Source organism: Siniperca chuatsi, linkage group LG17 (genome assembly GCF_020085105.1).
Source record: "Siniperca chuatsi isolate FFG_IHB_CAS linkage group LG17, ASM2008510v1, whole genome shotgun sequence".
Lineage (NCBI taxonomy): Eukaryota > Metazoa > Chordata > Actinopteri > Centrarchiformes > Sinipercidae > Siniperca > Siniperca chuatsi.
In genome coordinates, this window is record NC_058058.1 from 11572718 (window position 1) to 11595947 (window position 23230).

General features: G+C 38.5%; 2 protein-coding genes across 3 annotated transcripts; both read right to left on the reverse strand.

Annotated features, from left to right (window-relative positions):
- Window positions 1-6872: 6872 nt before the first annotated feature.
- On the reverse strand, window positions 6873-11045 carry mrpl24 (mitochondrial ribosomal protein L24). Its single transcript, XM_044172682.1, has 6 exons — window positions 10888-11045; window positions 10459-10645; window positions 9413-9508; window positions 8861-8964; window positions 8231-8361; window positions 6873-7348 (listed from the first exon to the last, which is right to left on the reverse strand). The coding sequence occupies exons 2-6, from the start codon at window positions 10639-10641 to the stop codon at window positions 7212-7214; spliced, it is 651 nt and encodes a 216-aa protein (XP_044028617.1). The 5' UTR covers window positions 10642-10645; window positions 10888-11045; the 3' UTR covers window positions 6873-7211.
- A 1931-nt stretch (window positions 11046-12976) lies between these two features.
- Window positions 12977-20642, reverse strand: LOC122864913 (hepatoma-derived growth factor-like). 2 transcript variants are annotated; one of them, XM_044172685.1, is made up of 6 exons: window positions 20158-20642; window positions 17997-18073; window positions 16040-16178; window positions 15277-15435; window positions 14978-15166; window positions 12977-13629 (listed from the first exon to the last, which is right to left on the reverse strand). In XM_044172685.1, exons 1-6 carry the CDS (start codon window positions 20242-20244, stop codon window positions 13624-13626), a joined length of 657 nt encoding a protein of 218 aa, XP_044028620.1. In that variant the 5' UTR covers window positions 20245-20642; the 3' UTR covers window positions 12977-13623. The 2 variants fall into 2 exon arrangements, with proteins under 2 accessions (XP_044028620.1, XP_044028619.1); XM_044172684.1 differs by having other exon boundaries at window positions 12977-14765; window positions 20158-20640.
- Between the last annotated feature and the right edge of the window lie 2588 nt (window positions 20643-23230).

A 23230-nucleotide genomic window follows, 5' to 3' on the forward strand; every position in this document is an offset into this window, starting at 1 on the left:
AATGAGTTCAGACGCTGTTCAACAATCTGACTAACATTTTGTTCAGCTGGGACTCTGGAGCAGGTGCCCGCTTTGCTCAGTCATCTCAGTCAGTAATGTATGAGATTTATGGCCGAGCTGAACTTGTGCGCATTAGGAGTTACATGCAGTATATATTCTTCTTGGCTGACTTCTGTATCTTGCCACCTGTTTATACTATATGTAACAGACACAAACAGAAGATGATGAATAAGGTCAAGGTAACAGTGTACGTGTGCCCTCTGCAGACAGAGTGAATGGTGCTTTGTAGTGGTCGTCCTGTGACTCGGCAGCAGCGGTTGGTCCTTCACACCTGAGGAATCTGACACCCAGATACCAGCAGGACTGTCTGGGACGGAAATGTCAAAGCTCAGAGAACAGACAAAGATCAGAAGTGTGATTCGGTTCAACTTAATGTTCCTGCTTTGACTGACTGTCACAGTGACCCAGACTGATTCAAGTCCAGTCAGCAGTTATGCTCACTGTAAGAGGTCATCCTCTCTGAGTCATCTGTCTTCAGCAGCAGGGTGGTATAATGAAAAGGAAAGCCATCCTTAAAACAGAAACGTTCCACAGCTGCTCCTGACATCTGACCTTTGCCCTAACTGTAGAGTCGAGCAAACAAGAGAATATCTTGCTGATGAAGAGCTTGTGATACGATGGAAAGCTCCAGAACAGCTACTTTGTGGTGAGATTGTTTTCTCAACTGCGGTGTTCAAGTTCAAGAATGAACCTTGAACTTCAGTTTTCAAAGTGAGACTAAATAACTTTTGAAATCTTCCTTTTACAAATGAAAAGTTGAAATTATCAGCAACATAGAGCCAAGGTGAAACCGGAACTTCTGTTTTTTTTTTCCAGAAGTAAGAAAACCTAATTCAAAATCCCATTGACACTTGAAACAACGCTAATAACTAAAAATCCAGTGTTTAATAAACACCATTTCCCATCAGCCTCAGACCTTCACGGGTTAAACGTCACGGCTCGACAGATGAGGCGAGTCCATGGACAAGTCGAGGGTCCGCGATTAGTTCAGACATGTTTGTAATAAGAGCAGGGCAGAGAGGGATGAACGCTGTATCAGTTTTTAAACAGCAGAGATTACAACCAAAAAATTGGGGTGGGGAAGATTTTAGAAGAGAGCGTTGGTGAATTTTACGGAAGAAACCAAGTTATGATGAAGTACCCGTGTTACTTGTACATTTTCATGGGAGCTATAGTTTTTCAAGTCATGAAGGTTTCAATTTCTAATAGCAACTGCTGTAGTGGATGCCAATTTGTCATTGTCATTTCATGTTTTCAGACTGATGAAAGAAATGCTGAATGAGAGATTGCACTGAGAAAAAGAAGCTAATGGAACAGAGGCTAGCTCGGACGGGACATCATGACTTCAGCTTTCTATAAAACACAATCTTGCTCAGTTCAACACACTCAGGGGTTTTGTTGTTACAACCTTACTTGGGCTGGTATGACCAGTAGCTATGGTGGCTAATGATATCAAACTTTAGATGGATAATTCTGTGTAAATGACATGTCTGTGTCAGCTCGCTGTCTTTGTGGCTCCTCTCTACTTACACAACATTTTAGCTCAGTCAGGTCACCTATGATGTCCTTAAAGCAACTGACTCGGGAACATTAAAGAAAGGAAATTCAATGTGCCGTTATCCTGTAATTACCTCTTGTGGCCACACTGGCCGCTGCTTCAGTTCATAGTCTGACTTTGGGCCAACATGGAAGAGAAGTCTGAACATCTGAAATTTCATGACAACTGGGCAAACCCCATCTGCTGATGTAGATCATGTGATATGATTGAAAGCTCCATAATACAGCTACTGAATGGACCTTGTGATGAGATGTTTTTCTCAAGAAAATACTCTACTTTATTTATCACAGAAAAACTAATAAAAAATAGCTTTTTAGTTTGATATGGTCCATATACAGGTCAAATCCTTAATATAAAGTGGATAATGCTGATTTGAAGTATTTAGCGTGTGTTTTATACAGTGATGGAAAGTAACTAAGTACATTTACTCAAGACCTGTACTTCAGTACAGTTTTGAGGTACTTGTGGTACACAAGTACTTCCATTTTATGTTAATTTACACTTCTACTTCACTACATTTCTATTCCACTGAATTTATTTGACAGCTTTAGTTAATAGTTACTTTTGCAGTAAACCAAAAAATAAATATTCCAGCGCACACCAGGATACTAGGATAGACACTATTTTATTAACAGATTACATTAAAGCAAAAAGGGTTACTTTGCAGGTTAAGATTTTACACACAAAACATATGATTCCTTTATAAAATATGATGCACTGGTACAAATGAAACTTTCCTACAGCGTATAACATAATTAAAATTAGATCCACCTAGACCAGCTACAAGATTAAGTCATTTTACATAATACTACTACACACTTTTACTATTGCTACTTAGATACATTTTATTTATGATATACTTCAGTACTTTTACTTAAGTAAGCAATGGATGGCTTTTATTTTCAATGGAGTATTTTAATATTGTTGTATGGATACTTTTAATTAGGTACAGTATATAATTACTTTTTCCACCACTGATGTCATAGAAGCTTCCTTTCCAAAATGGTTGATAATAATAATGTTAGTAACAGAATGGGCTTTCCATGAGACGGAAATAGTGGTGAGAGGCAGAGGTTGGGTTTGCCCAGTATCTCCATCATAGTCATCCCAGTGGTGTAAAAAAGGTTTGATGCCAGTGGAGACGTTACTGAAAACTGAGGATTTATGACGTGGTTATGAAGTGACAAAGGATTTGGTTGGGCTCTAAAAAGAACACGTTTATTCATATTCATGTTGTCCAAGTAAATACACGAGAACCCATTTGCAAAAAATATTTTCATTGTCATTCTTCTAATGAATACTAATTTAAAGGTATTTTACTGCACTTGATCTCTTAACATTTTGACTGCAGGATCATTTCCAGTATGACATGTTGACAAGTTTCTGTTTACCACAGATACCTCTGCCGTAATTTTTAGCAATATAGTCTAAATGACATTTCTGAAATGTCTTATACAATACCTAAGATACCTTAGACTATATGCTATACAAAGAGTATTTTAGCTTTTTTTGTGAACTATAGGTCTGCAAATTAAGTGAATTAATTTAACTGAACATAAAACCCATAAATCAAGTCTGGACGAGGGAATTACAGTCCTTTTCAGCTCCTAACCGTAATATATTGAGGTCATATACAAGAATCCACTGAGATCGACTGAATTAGACCAAACACAGTTAAACATGCATGCAAGCCATGCCTCAGACCTGCATACAAGCTAACGTTACATTTTCCAGCAGCCTTTAAACAACCAGCCTATAATTAGACACTATCATTATGTTGTAGCTGAGCTTAGTGAGTCAAGAGCAACACTCAAATTTAGTTTTAAAGTGTCTTCAGATGTTCTGTAGATGTTCGAGCGATCACAAATCCTTCTGTTACTGTAAAGGAGATTATGTCACTTAAGAAGCAGAGGTGAGTTTCTGAAATCTATATTTCTTTATAAACAAAATCTGCACAGCAAACTTGCATCCAGCCCACCATGTGAAGAAAGAGATAGTACCAAGTGACTACAAGCACTTATTTAATACAAATTAAGCGACTTTTAAAGGATGCTATACACTATAATCTGATTTTTTAGATTAACAAGCACTTTTGTTGGTGAACTCGACTCTGACACGTGGAGTCAGCACTACCAGGTGGGATTCATTAGTTCACGTGGCTGAGAAGCAAATGTGACTCAGCTGAAATACAGAGTCTGCAGTTTATTTTTATGTATTCTTAATTCTGCGTGAGTCATGTTCACTGGTTTCACTTAACTGGGCTACCAGAATTGCTGTCAACTTACCACAGAAGTAGAAATTACAAGATGGGCATTCTTAAAACTCATTCGACCCTGCACAAGTTATAAGACGGCCATAAATCTGTGCTTTGTGTGTTTAAATGGAAAAAATAAAGACAAATGAAGCAATACAAAGGTTCTGCTTCACCAACATTACACTTCACCTTGCTGTAATCCCAGACTGAAATCCATACAACACTATGGACAATGACAGAAAGATGACCAGCTTTTGAATCATTTTTCCTCCCATAAAAGCAAAACCTCAAAACCCTGTTTCCGCTGACTGGCTGCTTTTATTCCCTCTTGGATGCAAAGTGGCAGAGGCAAACTGGTTCAGGAGGGACGAGTCTGGGAAAGCTGCTGCACTCATCCACTCACCGGCCAAACCAACGACTTGCCATGCTTTCTGCATGATGCTCTACTGCACTGACCAGAAATTAGGGTATAGAGAGCCACTGTGAAATTTTGACGTAATTATATTATCTGTGACACATCGTTTTTTGTGTCACTGTCTGGCAACAAAGTTAGTTGCTTCTACAGCTGGAGATCTGGCAACAAGTAAACATAGTCTTTTGGTAAATCCATACTTGTGGTTAACCAGCCAGGAAAAAGAGATTTCATTCGCTTCATAAGCCGCCTCCCTCATATATCACAGATAAATGCACAGCTCAGGGTGAGCTTAAAGAAGACTGGGCTTCCATTTTATAGATACAGATAAAACAGGATATTTATAGCTACAAAGGGCTATTTTAAGTTGTTTTTTTTAATTGAGTGTTGCTGTGGCAGCAAGTGAAAAACACAATTTAATCAAGGCTATAGCCAGGATTTTAGAAATACTGAGGTCATGAGTCCAAATCACCCAGTGTAACCCCGTGTGTCTAAGACATGTTTGACCAATCACCAAAACAAAAAAAAACAGGAAAAAGCCTGTAAAATATATCAGATTATTTGACCTGTTCTTCATTCATTTAACTGTTCACTTATATTTTCAGTACATCTCATCTCCCTACGTGATGGTCTAAATGTTGTTTCAGAGCTGTTTCCAGATTATCTATGCTCACATTAACCCAATCAGCCACGCAATTTTGTGACTAATAAAGCACTAGTTTTTGTCAACATATTGGTATTTGCACTATAGACATTACAGTAAATAACTTATAAACTAATAAAACATATTTTAACCTTGGTGTCCTCCTAACTGAACACCTTTGCTGTTCACATCAGGTACCAGAGGATCATGTTGGTTTGTGTGAATGTGTTTTGAGATCCACAAACCCTGAATTTAGCACTTTTACTGTAGTTTAGAGGACAAGTAAGGAAAATTTCAGAGGTTGCCAGTTTGAATGTGTCGACCAGCTGGAGAAAGTGGATTAAATTAATAAATAATGCTCTAACAGCTGCTATAAAAATGTCCCTTAACATAGACCTTTTTCACAGCGGACATTTTGACTTGTTTTAGCAGTAAAAGCCCAGCTGTTACTAACAACAATAGCTTCCATTTAGGTATATTAGTAAGCCATTGCATGTGAGCCAGCATGCACAATACCAGGACCCTAAACTTGCACATCTAAATGGAATTCAGCCATTGTTAATGTTTACACCTTTTCTTTTCCTGCTAAAACAAGTCAAAATGTCTACGGCAAAAAAGTTCTATTAGCTCCTCAACTTACTAAATAGACAGCAAGTTTGCTGTGAACTTTGACAGGATGAATATTTTTCTTAGTTACTTTATATCATACAGAAAAACGTACTTGATCATAAATTCATAGGTGAGGTCATATTTGAAACCTAATGCAAAAACAGGCACACATCACAGGAATAACATGCTGTGCCAGTGTATAAAAAGTCAAATGAGGTGAGTGAGAACTTTGTTGAAACTATCCAGTCTGTGTAGTCTCCTCCCAAGCCATTTCCTTCTCAACACTGTTTCCCAGACACATTGGAAAGAGAGACTCATTTGTCTAAAGGCTTTAAGTTTTGGAGAGCAGCATGTCTGGGCTTCTGTAAAATAATATGACTATTTTCAGCCTTATGAATTATCCAAACAGGCTGCAACGATTACCATTATTAACCCTGTCAGTACCAAGAATGATACTTTTCCAAGCATGTCTCAAGTTATTTGTCTCTCTGGGACAGAAGCTACTGTTTTCTGTGAACTAGTCACTGCTGTTCTCATAATGTTGGCCCTACTACCAGCATACTCAATATGGTCATCTTTGCTAAAATGCTGCTTTTATAAGCTTCTTATCTACTTAATAATGTTTGATTCCTGCTCAGTGAATATTTTAATAAGTGTTTGCCTGGTGTGGGAAATATTTGCAAAATGTGATTTTCTCTTCCCAAGCTACTATATGGTGAGTATATATCAAAACCAAACCTTTAAGTTTTGGAAACCTAAACCTGCATTAATTGATTTTTTTTTTTGCCAACTTGTGAGCAGCGCAACAAGCTGCAAACACAAAGTTGACATAATATCACCTTGAAAGATATATGGAAACCAGTTAGCAAACAGTTGCCTGTTTACATATCCAGCAGACACTTGGGAACAATTATTCATTTGGAGTCGTGTTTGTGGCCACCTGATGTTTTTAAGTGCAATAATAACAAATAACAATAACAAAACAATGAGCTGAAAGAGGCTAAAACGCTCCACTGAGCTGAAGTGAATGGCAGTCAGGTAATAATACTGTTGTCACTACAAGGGACCCCTTTCACATTGTACATAATCTTCTGACTCATTGCAGATATAAAAATATTTATAATAGCAGCTTTAAAGTTTAAGTTTAGTAAATGAAAATACCTGTGTGGCTCTCCTGCTTGTGAACTATTCAAGGCCAAAGGATATTTTTAAACTAAAAGCCTTGCAGTTTTATATCATACCATGTGGTTTAAAAGTATTGTCATTTGAGAATATCAAGTTCCTCTACTGTAATATGAAGTTACCCTCCAGTATACAGCAAAAACAAGCCATTGTATTTGTTTACTTGTGACATTTATTCACAAAATTACAAAGAAACAAGAGAATAACTAAACCTGAACCCATTCAGGAAACATTTAAGTTGCAGATCAGCTTTCTTTGCACATCTGTTGTTTCTCTGCCTTACATGTTTACAATGCGATTATTTCCTTAATAATATGTGTGTTTCACCAGTATTTTACAGTCCATAAGCCTTACTCATGTCATCCTCACATTGTCTTTTTTTGATTCGTCATTCAGCCATCAAAATATGGTGTCTTCAGAGTCCCTTTGAAAACCCGATAGCACAATGAGGCACGAGTGTCTCTGATCTGTCTCTGACCCAGTGTTTCCCTGGTCAGTACCAGTAGGACCTTCGGTTCCTCTTGTTCTCCTGGATGCCCAGTTTCTCCATGACTTCCTCCTCCAGGGTTTTCAGAGATGGTACATAGGTCTTTTCTAGCGTGTCTTCTGGACTGGTGTCTTTGGGACCATCTGTGAGGGCAGAAATAAAAGCTAAGCACATACAGAAATATATACAACTTGAATAGCATAAGCATAAAAACGCATACATTTGAACAGGCACCTGTTCTGAGACGGTTTTTTTTAACCATTAGACAATTTAACAATGGTTATGTAATGTGATTTGTCAGACAGTCTCCGAATCATAGGGAAATATCTTAACTGTCAACAAAAGGGAAATGATTTAACATAAAACAGGAATGATGTCTTAGGGTGCATAAGCAAGTTGGAGGGCTGTTCAGCATTAGAAACGTTTCTTCCACTGTAAAACAATCAAACTGAATCACTCTGAAACCTATTTTTCGAATTCAAGTTTGCAAAGGATTTTAACTTCTCCCTCAAGCTTTGTTTTCATTCTTCAAACAACTATTTCAGTCACTTTTTGTTTGTACAATTAAGACACCACGAATACCTTTGAAGAGAAACTGTCCAAAAGTGTGCACCATTTTCCCTATTTGAACAATTCATCACGTCTTGCCCCTCTCTATGAGTGTGGCATGTGAAAAAACTTATAAACACCTTTGCCTTCGGATGTGGTCGGACGACACGTCATACAAACTAGCTTGTTTCAAGCATACCCTGGACTTCAGGGAGCACAATTAAGTTGGAAGGTTGTTCAGCATTGGTAAAGGTTTGCACTTCCCATGTGTCTTCTAGTTTAGAAAGCAATGTGTTTCTTCCACTGTAAAACAATCAAAATGCATCATTCAGAAACCTATTTTTAGAATTCAAGTCTGCACAGGGTGGAAAAATTAATGGCAGCCAGCTTTATGTGCTGACTCTTAGCCACACATGGAATAAACTAGTTACTGAAAAGAATCACCCTCCAATCAAAACACACACCAACGCACTCACCTTTCCACTGCTGTGGCACGATGCCATCTCGTCGCTCCACAACAGGTTTCGGGATGATTCGACCCGTCCTGAGAGCCACTCGGACTCTCTCACCCTGCTCTGTGAATTTCCACTCTACCTCAGTGGGCTTCCTAGAAGATCAATATCAGCATGTCATAATTAGTCTGTTATGAAACCAAAGATCATTTACATGATAAATATAATAATGGTAGTGCAAAGGAAAAATATGCATGAACTACAGCACACAACCATTACAGATACACAGTGATAGCATACAAAACCCTACAAATATTAACAATAAAATGTGTTAAAATGTGTGTACACAGATTATTTTCTGACAACTTGGCTAAAAGGTTTTATAGTCTCCCAAACAGACTGTTTCAAGGTAAGATTCTTCCTTGTAATTTTTTTCTGCAAATGTTTTTTTTTTTTTGTAACTACATTTTTTTTTCAGAATAACACCAGGAATTAGAGCTCTAACTTCCGCACAAGCTACTTAGGGCTCTAAATAACAATAATGCAAGACCATCTAGTAAAAAGGATTACAACTCATTTTGACTGCTATTGTTAAGATCCTGAGGTGAGTATGCACGTGCATAGTCACAATTTTAATCTTGCAGTTTACTGTACCTGTCTGAAGGGTCAACGAGGGCGACATCACGGAGCAAAATGGGAGCCTCACTGGCAATATAGGTTCCACGGTAATCCCCCGTTTTTCCAACATACCTGTGATGCTAAGACAGAAAACAACTGTTCACAATTCTTCAACTTTAAAGACCAAAGAGGTGGCCAAATGGCTTTTTATGGCGCACTTTGTCAGCTGCACCCTGACCCCAGACAATGGCTCCATCTGGTGGAGCTAAAAGATAAATACATGGTGTTTTACACTGGTACAAAATTAATGACCATGAAAGCGTCACTGTTAACTTGAAATGAGAAGACTGGCAATGTCTTCTCTGTGTGTCCAGAGTTTGTTTAAGTGTATGTTGAAGTGTCAGCACTCTGTGTAGAGCGAACAGGTGTAATGTACTGATGTAATGCACCACCAATCTTCTCGTTAGACAGTGAGTTGATTAAATAATGATAGAATTAGTAAGTATAGGAGATATATAACTAAATGTCCTATAAAGAAAATCTAACATGTCAATCCAGTTTTCTCTGAGAGAAACATCACTTCCTTACTGTGTTTAGTCCCTCCAGGATAACCCAGTTTCTGTGTCTGAAGACTTGGATCACTTTTCCTTGCTTTCCTTTGTCCTTCCCTGCGAGAATCTCAACCTGAGAAAAACAGATACATAACTAAAATTGTACAAACACATTTTGTTTTTAAAAAATACAATTTTTGTCAACCCAGGTTTGGCCAAAGGTGTTAGTTTTACAGCACCATCCACCAGATCGTCTTGGAGTAATCTTCATGCATTATTTATGGCAGATATATATTACTATTTATGATATAAGAATCAGAATCAGAAATACTTTATTGATCCCCGAGGGGAAACTCTTTAGCATAGTTGTGGCTACACCAAATCACTGTAGTTACAATAATGCTACCATTCTCTGTATTACCAATGGCAGAAAAACTGTCAAATCTTATGTAAAAATTGTAATTCCTCATTTAAAATATTCCATTAAAGTTGGCTCCGCATTTAAAACTTTACTAATGTCTACAAGTTAATGAGTGTGAACTTGGAAATTAACTTATTGTGCTCAGTCTTCTAAAAAATAGTTCCTTATAGAGAGTTAAATAAACTGTACTTTAATGTTGTGGCTGGTCCAAGTGGTAGAGGTAGTGGTAACTTTAATTTACCTTGTTGTTGTTTACCTTGTTTACATGAAACTGCTCACCAAGGTCTGTGGATTATCTTGAGTAACCGGGTCATGATTTTTGGAAAGAGACATTGCTGTTGAGTTTTTCAAATGTGCCCGAGTGCCATCTAGTCCCATTATTATTCAAAAAAGGCCGACATCACTACGGCCAATATCTCTAAAACTTGGCAACTCACACCAAAACAATCTATATGAATAAATAGCACTACAGGTAAGAGGAAAAAATATGCATTTTTGATTTTGGGGTGAATTGTCCCTTTAAGTTTTGACCTGGTGGAACCTCAGAACAGGACTGGCATATACACACACATTGAATATTTATATATGCAGTGAATATTCAGAGACCTGAAAGACTTGCAGTTTGCATATAAAGACTTGGGACTTCCTATGTCGTTACTCACCGTGTCCCCTCTGAGCACAGACCAGTCCTCTGGCGCTAATGGCTCCACAAACACCTTTCTCCTCTTCTTCCCCGGAGGATTCAGTCTCTTAGCAGCCGGCGTCCACGGTCTGTTGGTGCCGTAGCGGAGATCTTTGGGTACAACAACCCTGGCTGCCATGGACAGGAGAGCGGTCAGCCTCATTGTGCTGCAGGGACAAAATTAATCAAGGCTAGCAAATTAGCTTAAAGGTGCTCACTGTCTCCCTTTCAACACTACTCTGTCTCAACACAAGCTATGCTAACGTTAGCTTGCGGAGAAGCTATCATTAACGTTGTGTTACAACGGCTAAACATACGCCACTATCTAGTCAAACACACTAAAATATTAAATAGGACTGCTTTTATAACAAAAAACGAGTCAGTAACATAACATGCAGAAAGATCCTACCCTCTGTTGATGTCAATGTCACATGTAGCAGCACTGACACACCGACACTAGCGTCAGCAGGCAGCGCCCCCTAGTGGACAGGAGGGTGACACCTGGCTGCACGCATGCGCAGTGGCCAAATAATGCATCAGTTGGTGGACAGCAGATGACAGATTGATTTGTGAGCAGGATGCAGGCCACTGACAGCAAGATGACCTTCACTGTACTTTATCTGTGTACATCAGTATATTCAAACCACAAACTAGTCTACATAACACTGAGTCAAAATTAAACAATAGGCATATTTGAAATGAGTTGCACAGACAAAGTAAGAGCACTCAAAGAGGAATTCAGGTTAATTGAAGATATGCAGTATCTTACACTTGTTTCGGCTTAGTCTGAACTCTGAATGCAAAGAGCCAAACTGCCTTGCTAAATTCTTACCTTTAAAAACAAAACGCTGTCCTTACATACAAGGTACAAAACACTAAATCACATGTAGTCCTCAGAATACAACCACTTCATATCAGCACTGAATCAAGGAAGCATGTGTTTACAAGCGTAACATTTCTCCTTAATTTAATAATATCCCCCAGGGGAGCAGTATTGCAACATTGTTTCTAATTATCTCACCAGAACAAAAGGAAAAAGACATGAAATTTCTTTTCTTTTGAATCCTGTCAATATGTTGCAATGTGTGTGTTTCAGAAGTGTAAGCTGTGGTTTAATGTTATATTCTTTCCAGCATTACTATAGCTGACTGTATTTTATATCAATAAACCTACAAGTGATATAATGAAATATATATATCTATATATATATATATCTATATATATCTATCTATATATATATATATATATATATATATATATATATATATATATATATATATATATATATATATATATATATATATATATTTACAGAAACTATGTCAGTATATTTTGCATGTAAAAACACAAAGATTCATTTTATAGCAAATGTCATAATTTTGATGTGGGGTAAAATTATTTACAAATGTTTTTCTTTAAAAGAATACCCATAGTTACTATTTTCTTTAAAGACTGTACTATTTTGCTATAGCTTAATTACATAAAAACAAAAAGTATCTACACAATTACATGTTATAATAGTTTTTTTCTTTCATTACCTAGTTTTCTTGTTCCTTTACTGTTTTTTTTATCACAAATAAAATAGAAATATATTCTGAACAAAAAAAGATTTTCATGCATATTTGCAGTTTAACTGTGACATCCTGTTTGGATAAAGTGTTGAGTGAAACTGTTTACAAAACTCAATGTGTTTGGCACTACAGTTCATTGGTTGACTGGTGAAATAGGCCCTTATTTCCATCCATGGAGGCAGATACAGTGAGTTATTATAAGCCATACTGTAGTGTCACTATGACAAGGCTGAGAGACATTTATAGAACCCATATACCACAAGAGGCAACAGTTGCTGAAAACCTGCAATCATACATGTAAGCAAATCATTAATCTTATGAACCACATGTACCAGATAACATTTACCAATCAATACTTTGAAAAGGTTTTAGGATATTATTAAGGGACAAATGAACATGGATTTAGAACATGTCTCCACCCAAACAACGTATTTAAAGAACTTATACTCAACCACACCCCATGACAAATTCAAAGCTGTCAGGACATGTTATATAACACCAAAACTAGTTCAGCTATCACAGCCTAAAGCCCCAAACTGTGCCGCGAGGCTCTCTTGGGATCAAATTATTTGTGACAAGTGCGCACACACACACACAAAAAAAAAGGTGCCATCGTTAGTTTCATACATTTGTAAGAGTGAAAAATGAGATGTGAAATGATTAATTAGGTCTGGTTGGTTTGAAAAGTAACAGACTTTCCATTGCTTGAAACTTCATTTGTGAGCAAGATGTTCTACACAATATCTGGTTTATGAGGTACAAAATGACTCGAGGATTAAAAAAAAAAAAAAGCAAATGCAATTGTGTTGGTTAAAAAGAACACAATGACTAAAACTGGATTGTTTTAGGTGCTTTCCAGACCGAGGAAGTGGATAATCTACAGTAAACAAGTAGGGTTTACTGAATATAAACATGACAAACCAACTCTTTTTTGTAATCAACATGTTTATTAAATGGACTGGCAACTACAACAGTAAACTAAGCAGCAGATTAAGATGAATGACAGCTTCCGAAAGTAACAGAGAAAGCTAAACCAACTTTAATGCCAAATTATACCTGTGGAATTAACTCCAGATTTGAGTGGGTGACCATTTTTGTGTGAAATCAGTGATGAGGTGTAGGTGAGTATATAAGACAGCAGTCGCAGTTGTTTTCACTTTTAACAGCTGAGATTTCCCTTAGGTTCATCATTTGATTAACTGTGGGCTCATGTTGCCAAATACAGGATAGAACACTGAAACGATTACGATGACATCCAAGTACTGTGGTGACAGGTCTAGAATTCGTAAAAACTTTAACCTTAAAAATTACCTATAGTGGAAAATACCAACACCACATTTTGAACATGTTGTCTAAACAAATGTTGAAATAAAACATATCTTTAAAACATCACAACTTTGTTTCACAGTCAAAATAATAAGACCATTGAAGTAACACAGACTCGTATTCCAGTTAAGAGAGTTGGAAACCAAAAAGTCAGAAACCAACGTTTTACAGATGGTTCACTCTGTAGATTTCATTTCTCAATTGGTGTGGATCATATATGTTGGCATTAACAATGTCAGCAATACATTTCAGACCTGAAAAAGAAACATATTTGGTACAACCAATTACTGAATGCAATTAAATGCTCATCACAATTACATCTTGTATCAAGCAATGGCAGCAATCATGTGAGCTAAATAAGAAATTATAATAACATGAAATTAAGAGTTTAGGGATTTGAAAGTTTGCCAGATAATTTATGCAGAAAAAGTGGTGACAAATAACTTTTACCCCCAACAAACGCCACAGCTCCACCTTGACTTGAAAAATGTCAAGACCGAGCTCTGACACAACATTCAGGAATGTCTTTCTGCTTTCAATAATGCACAATCAGCAAAAAAAAAAAAAGTTACAGAGGGGCTTACAAAGTAACTGTTTTGATCCTAAAACAGTTATTCTTAAATGGGCTTTAAATATTCAGTCTGGTGAAATGAATCACATAATTTGGTCACCTGCAATGAAGCACACACTACACCAAAGCAGCAAAACCTGTGTTGCATGAAAACGTCATACAGCGAACTAGATAATGATTAATGGGGCAGGAAAAAAAATTACGAAAGTGCAACTCATCATGTATCCAATGACTGAATATATGATTTGAGATAAGGCTGAGAAGCTAGGTGAAACAAATGGAAGTAAAATATTTTAATTTATGAACTAAAGCCGAGAGCATGGGTGAAAATTTGTTCTTATTTCTGTACAATATCTACGTTTTAAAACCATCGAATGGGAGTTTTTATTCCTTTTTTGTGTGGTCTAAATGTTCTCCTTTTTTATTTACTATATATATTCAGTGTTTATTCCCTCTAAACTGAAAAATGATTTTGACGCCTAGCATTCAGTCTTTGTAATTATGTAATTGCACTTAGAAATAAAAAATATATACACACCAAAATCCCATTTATAAACGAGCCTTAAAGTGCTCATTTCAATTGTTTGAAATCAGATTAGCAAACTTTTTGTTTCTGGGATATATGATATCCCAAAAATGGCAAATAAGGACTTGTTTGTCTCTCAATACAAACACTTAGGTTTTTAAAATTATCCTATTAATTAAACAGCTGAAATCTGGCATCCTGCAGGTAATCATGTTGATGCTTGAATTCCAGAGAAAAGCGTCAAAGGTTCTTGGTTTTCTTCTGAGTTGATGTTAAGCACTGTCTGTCACAGGCTGCAGGGAGTGCAATAGAGGAATTATTACAGTGTCTGACATGCAACATATACATACAATTTTGTTAATATATTTTCTGCATGGTGCTTAAGTATCAATACTAAAACACCAGAATGGTCCTTTAAGCCCAGGTTAAGTCCTCATAATTTGAGGTTTCCCGGATAAAAAACAAAACAAAACAAAAAAAACCACTAATAATGAGTATGTCTCACCTTATCTGCCGTTAGCTGGCCTCCTGCTGGAGCGTTTTCCTGGGCCTCTGGTTTTGACTCGCTCTGTGAAGAGGGAGCAGTTGCCTTGGGTCCAGACACATCATTGAGCTTGGCCTCTGTGTTCGACTTGTTGCCGTCTACTTTAGAGTCACCTTCCGCCTCTGTATCCTTCGGCCGCTTGGGAGATGCCTTACAAAAAGGTTTGACAAGTGTCAGATTGCGCAACCATAAACTAACTATGAAGCTCTCTCTCTCGCTCCTTTTTTTTTTTTTTGACAGACTTGACGAGTAAATCTCACCTCTGTGGACTCCTCTGCTTTTCGTTTAGTTCCTCCCCTCTCGTTCTTCTCGTCGATGACCAGGGCCCCTTCATCCTCATCACTGCTGCCCTCTGCATCTGCTTTCTCCGAACTACCTGTATCCCCTGCTCCTTCTGACGCGTTGTCCTTCTTCGATGACTGAAGGCAGAAATGCAAATATCAGAGAAATACAATAAAATAATGTTTGGAGTTAGACCCACACAGAGCACACTCCAAAGTCTAAATTTTGTCTTGAATTAGTAAAAATAGGGTAGTTTTCTTGTATTCTTCCAGCATTTTGCATAATATCCAATTAATTTGCAGTACAAATGGTAAATGCTCACAAGAGCCATTCTCTTGTAAGGATTTAACATTTGCACTGCAAAACAATCGTTTCTTAGAAACAAAGACTATCAGGTTGAAAACTAGAAAAGGGTAAAGAGAGTCTTGTATTTGGTGCAGAAAATAATTTCACCAGGTTCATACAGGCAAGAGGACTTCTGTATGAAGAATGGCTTCAAGTTTTTCCACAATGGCATGATTGGTCTAAAATATCACGTGATTAGTTGTGTTGCCCGTGGCAAAGCAATTCAGCAACAGAAGCTGAATTGAAAACAAGAGACAGGTTTTCTGTAGCTGCCATTTCTGGCTTAACTTCATTCCTTTTATGTCTTAATGCACCCTATTTCATATACGTCCCCTGGGAATAAAACAAACTGACAACACAGCATACACCTGGCCACTATCTTAGATATACACACACCTCGTAGCCTTCGTGCGTGACAGTGGGGTTGTTCTCGATCTCCCAGAGTCCCTCAGCAAAGCCTTTCCTCTTGTTTGCTTTTCCAAACTTTTCCTTATGTTCATCGTACGGGAACAAATCCTTGGGCCCCAGGAATGCCCTGTGGGGGTCAAACATTAGAAAGATCATTGAATTATGTTAATATCTCTAAGTTATGACTCCATCATATCAATTAAAATTTGTTACTAGCTGAAATGGTGTTATACCACATAGGTAGCATGTCTATTTTGACATTTTGATAAATGACAACACATCTAGTGATGAAATGCTTATTACTTGATCAACAGATATCAGTGACAACTCACTATTTATCAAGCAGATAAAGATAATTATTGTTCTAGATAATTATTGTAATTATATACATTGGACAGGACCACTGACTGTATATAAAGATGGACGATATGACAGCTCCCCAAAAATGAAGACAAAACAGCTCGATCGCCCCCTGGTGGCTCGCTGCAGTATACGTCATAAACCCCGCCCCCTCCATGTTTGCAGATGGGACATGAGCCAAACTAAAAAACACAAAGTACACGTCAAATAAAGTTTTCCCAAAGATGGTTTCTGTCATTTTAGGTAGTTCTTATCACACTGATGTATGTTCAGGTGTTCATTTTTCTGCTAAGTTTGGTTTAAATTAGTTATTTGATGCTATAAAAAAAAAGGGGTGCACGGTGGCAGAGCGGCTAAAGCTCCTGCCTCCCAATAAGGAGATCGTGGGTTCGTGGGATCGATTCCCGGACCAGACCAACATCACACAATCTCTCTGGGTCTGCATGTCCTCCCCGTGTTACCGTGGGTTCTCTCCGGGTTCTCCGGCTTCCTCCCACCGTCCAAAGACATGCATGTGTAGGTTAATTGATAACTCTAAAATTGCCCGTATTGAATGAATGTGAGAGTGAATGGTTGTCTGTCCTTGTCTGTGTCTGTGTTAGCCCTGTGTCTGTGTCTGTGTTAGCCCTGCGACGAGTTGGCCACTGTCCAGGGTGTACCCTGCCTAAGGCCCAAAGTCACTGGGATAGGCTCCAGTCACCCGCGACCCCTAACGGGACCAAGCGGTAGAAAATGGATGGATGGATGCTATAAAAAAACGGGGTTTCACGTCATGATTGACAGCTGAGACCGGCTCTCGATTGAGTCGGCCGGGTGTACGGGCGAGATCTCAATATCGCGGGTCCAACCCTGATCACTACTGCGCAGACTCTGGCTCCAAATTATGTCACCAGCGCAAGATAGCAGCTCCCATATCTGGGATATTTTGGCTTCATTTTTGCACAGTGGGAGGAAGTGGAGACTCGTCGTCCATCTTTATATAGTCTATGGACAGGACAAACAACATACTGACAGTTTTGCTATCGTTAGAGCCTTATCTACAGTGGGAATACGTAAGTGCAAAGTTTGCATTAGACTTTGATATTTCTTACATGCTAACTGAAATTTTGGCTTGATAACAGATAAAATAAAAAATAGCTGATAACTGATTTGACATGAAGTGAAAGGGTCACCCAACACATTATTACGCATCATCTTGGGACAATGAATATTCACTGCAAATATAAAGGGAGTTCTGGAAATGGAAATGTAACTCATCTTGCACAAATGTGTGGCTCAAAGAAAAATTTTAGACAACAGTGTTCAGGAAAGGTCAGGTAAATCAAAACTGTTACAAATAATCTGGGGGTCATGAATGAAAATGAAAATTTATGACAATCTGGCTAGTAGCTGTTAAGATGTCTTGGTCTGGACCTTTATATGTACTACATTAAATTACGTGATTAACCTAAATTAATACAGATAAAAACAATTGTCGGTAGCTATGAAAGCCTTTTCCCTTACAGCTCACATCAGTAACTGATATTTCCCAATTGTTCCAGGCTTGTGCCATTATTTAGTAATAAGATTATCCCACATTACTCACGTCTCATGCGTTCCGAAAAAGAACACCTGGTACTTGTTTGAGGGCGACTTCACGGCTCCTTCAGGTAACTCATCAATCTGTGAATTAAGAACACAGCTTCTTAGGAAAGGATGCTGATGAAGGCCAAAATCCATGCAACTCTTCAGAAATTAAAGTGATGGTTAAGTACAACAGGAAGTTAAAATTAGGCGACCAATTCTGATATGAAGTGACAAACACAGGGAGCACAAGATCAAATTAACTGAGGTCACTTGTATTCTGAATGTTGTTATTAAAGAGTTAAAAAGTAAAAAAACAAACAAAAAAAAACTAAAACAACATTCAGAGCAGGAAGATATGATTTTTAATGCTTAAAGGTTTATTGTGAGTATTTTCTTAGAGACAACTCACCATATTTAACATCAGTAGCTATGCAAGCCAGTTTTAAAGTCCACACTGGACTTAACAAGAGTTCATTATTAAAAACTTCTCAAGGTAACATCGTCAGATTGCTTGTATTGTAAGATCAAGGCCAGATCACTCTTGAAAAAGAGATTTTAATATCTCAGTGAGACTTAACCTGGTTAAATAAAGGATATATCAACAGTCGTCGTGTCCCCCCAAAAAAAAAACTAAAATATTTTGTGAACTCCTAATGAGCCCATTTAGAAGAGGAGTTACTCCACGTTTTACATCCTTGCAGGGCACTGTTTGGCTCCACCACTCTGCCAGTATTTATTTGTGTTTTAAAAAGAGCACGGCAAGACACTGAGGCACAGGAAAGCACTATTATTACGGCCAAGCATGGCATCCGTTTGCCTCTGCCAGACCTGCCTTTTGGCATTCCCAGATAGGGCCACTGTGTCAGGATAGGTGGGGGCCTGTAGCCTGCTGACAAGGGACATGGCTGATAAGATTGAGAAAAAGGAGGGAAGAGGCACAAACCAGTACTGACACTAACTTGACTATCTTGGGTGAAAGTACACATTCATTAGTTGTTATATAGAGGCACTCTTAATAAACCTAAAGAGAGTTTTTGTATGGGTGGAGGCAATAAGTTCTATCATTCAACTGTATGAATGGTTGCTACATCAAAAACAGAAAAACATGACTGAAACTGCAATCCAGTGTTTCCCTTTCAACTATGCAGGCCAGTTGTGGTTAGGAGTTACTTGTTTTGTTTCCACATTTTTCCGTTTCAATTTTGGCTCTGGTGCAGTGTAAAGTGCCAAACTGTTTTGATCCCCATTTTCTCTTATTTTGTATATGCATAACAATGTTTATAAAGCTCTGAGGGAGGCTGCGTTTTAGAGGGAAACGTAACCTTGTTTGAAGTTCACATTTTCTCTCATGCTGAATGATTAGGAAACACTGACGGCAATGTTAGGCTACTGTGTGTTTATGGACCCGGTAGACATTACGTTATGGTCTTACACCACTGTTTTTATTTGCCTGGACTAAATTTAAACGTAATGGAAGTAATTAAACGATACGAGCAGAAACACTGTTACATGTCGCAACAAGTGTGTACAGGCAGGCATGTTTACAAAGCATATGGCTACACAATCAGCCATGTGTAGCCAGTCTGTAACGTTAATGCAACAGTTAATAATGGAAAACAACTTAAAACTTCTTTAGCGCGTAACATTAACTTCGCTAAGTTACAACGTGGCTTCGTGTCTGTGTTCTCAGATAGCCCAACGTTAAGATAACGTGTGCTCCTGGACAGACGTTAACGTTGTGTGTGACATGACCGTTAATTTGTAGCCAACGTTCTGTTACCCAACTGCTATTTTTAACGGTTGCAAAAAGCTTTAAGTTAACATTAGCCTAGCAGGCCCCTTGGGAAACGAAAGCGGCACATGAAAGGCGGCGTTGGAGGCAAAGAGCAGCTAGCAACATTCGTATTTAGTTAGCCGAGCATGGTACTGTGGTGTCTGTCTACTCGATGAATCACCCGAAAGAAATTTGCAACTGTCTGACGTTACAGTTGGCTGGCTGTGTGTGGATGCTGGGCGATGTTAGCTAACACGACCAAGCTAGGCTAACTCATGGTAGCTAACGCTAACTACTGTTAGGCCTCGCAGGTAACTAAACAAGTGATAGGAGCAAGCAGTCAAACAGACTGAGATTAATACCAAACCTAAAGCTGGAAACAAGATATTTAACGTCAAGTGCTTACCCTCGCAGGCCAGTGTGGATACCCCTTCATTTTAGCAAATACAAGATCTCCAGGTTTGTATTCTCTTTGCCTGTTGGACCTCGGCATGTTTCTTGCAGAAATGGCTTGCTATGTCAGATGTGTAATTAAACACAGTAGTAGCGTTAGTTTTAATGTGGTAAGTTGCAGTATCCGGATTGGTTGACACCTGCAACAAACAAGCCAAGCGTCGGTTTGACATCCAAATTAACCAGGCGCGGAAAATTGGAGCGAAGACGCGGCGGTGACTTTTTTTCACGGATTCTGTGGACTGTAACCACGTCCGGTGATAACGACACTGTTTTTTAGATTTCAATAACGTTACAAATTCTACGGCTAAACGCCGCAACTATTTGGTTTTAACGTTATCCCACAATCCACTAGCTCATCCCTCGGACTGTTTGGGTTTGAAATTGAAACCCGCTTCCCACTTTGCAGACGCGCCCCCCCAGTACCTGATGAAGCTGCAGTTAGCGCCCCTGTTGACCAAAACCTCATACTGAAGGTATATTTCTCATGAAACAAATAACAGCACTAATTTTAGGAAAGCAAGCAATACATTCGTTATATATTTGGAAATGTGCAGTACAGTTGTTTGACTGAGATAGAAATTCAGGGTAAAAATATTTTTTCCCCTCCTGAAATACTACCAGGATATAAATATGCTGTGTGGTAATTTGATGAAACACATTCATTTATCAATATGCGACATATACTCACAAAACTGAAAAAATGAAGGTATTACAATAAAATTTGACACAAAGACCCTCTTCAAGACAGGGCCTCAAGGTCAATAATGAGGGGCCCACCTTAAAGCCCTTATCATGTCAGTTAATATTGTGCTTTAGTGGTGCATATTTTCAAACAAATTTCCAATAAAATTAGGATAAGCCTTTAGCTTTGGGGCCCTGGGCAGTTGCCCACTTTGCCCAATTGGTAATCCATCTATTTTAATTAAAGGTGGGGTATGTGATTCTGGATAAATCCAATACCATGACAAATACCATGATATAGAGCGAACAACGACACAGCAAGTAATGTAACTAACGTTAGCTACATTGTGGTTTAGCAAACTGTCCCTACAGTTGTTGCTGCAAAGCTAACAGCCAGAGAGGACGAGACGGTTTCCCAGAGCCAGCAAACCAGCTCCAGACAGCGAGACTCACAACTGTCCTGCTACTATAGCTAACATCACAACAACAGCATATCTTGGCAAACTAGAAAATAAGCTTAATGTCCGTGGGCAAGTCAATTAACGTTACCTGACACACAAATCATGGCTGGAATAGTGTTGTGCGGCTCGGTCCGAGCCACTTTGTTTGTTTCCCATTTAAAGAGCCAGGGCTGTGTACAAACACCGGAGTTTTTTTTTCTGTGCACGCAGAACGGACAGCTAGCGGACCGTGAGGAGATATTTGCTGAATTTGACAAAAAGACCTGTATTGGATTAGAATCGCATACCCCACCTTTAACTAAATATGATTTATACGGAGGCGTTTTGCGTTCCCTCGCAATATTTTGAGTTCTGTCACAATATGTTTTGCGTTACCTCACAATACTTTTCTTCTTCCATTCCTTCTGAACCATATGTCTATTTCCGCTCAGCTGCTCCCAAAACATATTGCGAGGGAATGCAAAAGTTAGTCCTCAAAAAAATTCTCGCAGTGACCTTTAGGGGGTTCTATAGTTTTAGCTTAGCATTTGTATAATAGAAAATAGGATAATGTTAAACAATTATTATTTCCCAAAGTTCCCAATTGTATGGAAAGGAAGGGTCTTTTTAAGTTTTGAGATTTGAGATTTCAAATATTCCTCTTGATAAGTGCAAGACTCTGTGCAATTTGATTGTGATCTTTATACTTTTGCCCCCTTAGCTCAGGGCTGACATTTGTTTCACACTTATGTAATTTTGGGCTCAGTGGTCAAACTGGTAATATTGTTAAGGATGATTTCAACACAGTTGTGGCTCGTGCCACAGCACAGTTTAAGGAGATGCCCGTCAGAGTAAAGTCTCAAATCAACCAAAAATATGTATAAAACACTTGAATTTACTTTCTTCATAGACACAGCTACATTTCAGTCTCTGCGACCTAGGTTGCATAGAGCAAGAGACACACCCAACAGGAAAGAAAGAAATCTATAATCTACAGTTCACGGCTACAAATCAATTGTAGAAAGAGTAGAAGAGAAAATTCTTTCTGCAGTATCTGACTGTCTCCCAATGACTCCCACATGCAGATCAATTCAGGTAAGGTTCTCATTACCATGCATATTAATTATCATCTATCTGTCACAAACTGCTTAAATCCCAATTTTCATTCATTACAAATTGTCCAAAAGTATGTGGAAACCCAAACATTGGACCCATGTGATTGTTAGACACCTCGATCCAAAACCATAGGTATTAATATGCTGCTTGAACAAGATTTTGTGAGACCTGGCTGCAGGGATTGGTGAGGTCAGCTACTGAGGTTGGGCAATAAGGCCTGGCTCGCAATCTGTGGTCCATTTCATCCCAGAGGTGTTTGATGGGTTGGGATCAGGGCTCTGTGCAGGCCAGTCAAGTTCTACCACACCAAACACAAAAACATCTCTTTATGGACCTTTATTTGTGTACAGGGGTATTATCATGTTTCCCTAAATTTGGACCTAATGGGTTAGCCATAGCTGTCCTAATCCACTAGGAGGCTGCAGGGCCCCTATTCAGTGGACACAGTAAACCTGGGGCTTTTGCGGCCCCTGAGGGTCTGGGGCCCTGGACAGCTGCCCACTTTGCCCAGTTGGTAATGTTGCCTAGGCCTGGCCAAAACCACGAAAAACAGCCCAAGACCACAAAGTACACAGCATGACAACAGAGGCGTCCATGCTTTTAGCTGCCATACAGGGATGGACAATGAAGACGATAAGGAGAGATGAGCCTGTTTTGGATTTTCTTGCTTTATATGCAAACTAAACAGTGAGTTAAATGGTTACTGTGTTATTTCTCTTGATTTGTTTTCTGAAGAAATTATAATTAAGCTTTGGACCTTAATTTTAATCCTTAATACTTTCGAAT

What these genes read in the sequence shown, in the direction of transcription:
- mrpl24 (XM_044172682.1), bottom strand. Translation starts at nt 10,641, where the DNA reads ATGAGGCTGACCGCTCTCCTGTCCATGGCAGCCAGGGTTGTTGTACCC. An exon ending in TCCTGGAGGGACTAAACACA is followed by an intron (nt 8,965 to 9,412) that starts GTAAGGAAGTGA and finishes TTTCTGTCTTAG; the next exon opens with CATCACAGGTATGTTGGAAA. An exon ending in CTCGTTGACCCTTCAGACAG is followed by an intron (nt 8,362 to 8,860) that starts GTACAGTAAACT and finishes TTGATCTTCTAG; the next exon opens with GAAGCCCACTGAGGTAGAGT.
- LOC122864913 (XM_044172684.1), bottom strand. Translation starts at nt 20,244, where the DNA reads ATGCCGAGGTCCAACAGGCAAAGAGAATACAAACCTGGAGATCTTGTA. An exon ending in AAGCAGAGGAGTCCACAGAG is followed by an intron (nt 15,167 to 15,276) that starts GTGAGATTTACT and finishes CCTTTTTGTAAG; the next exon opens with GCATCTCCCAAGCGGCCGAA. An exon ending in GCCAGCTAACGGCAGATAAG is followed by an intron (nt 14,766 to 14,977) that starts GTGAGACATACT and finishes CACTCCCTGCAG; the next exon opens with CCTGTGACAGACAGTGCTTA.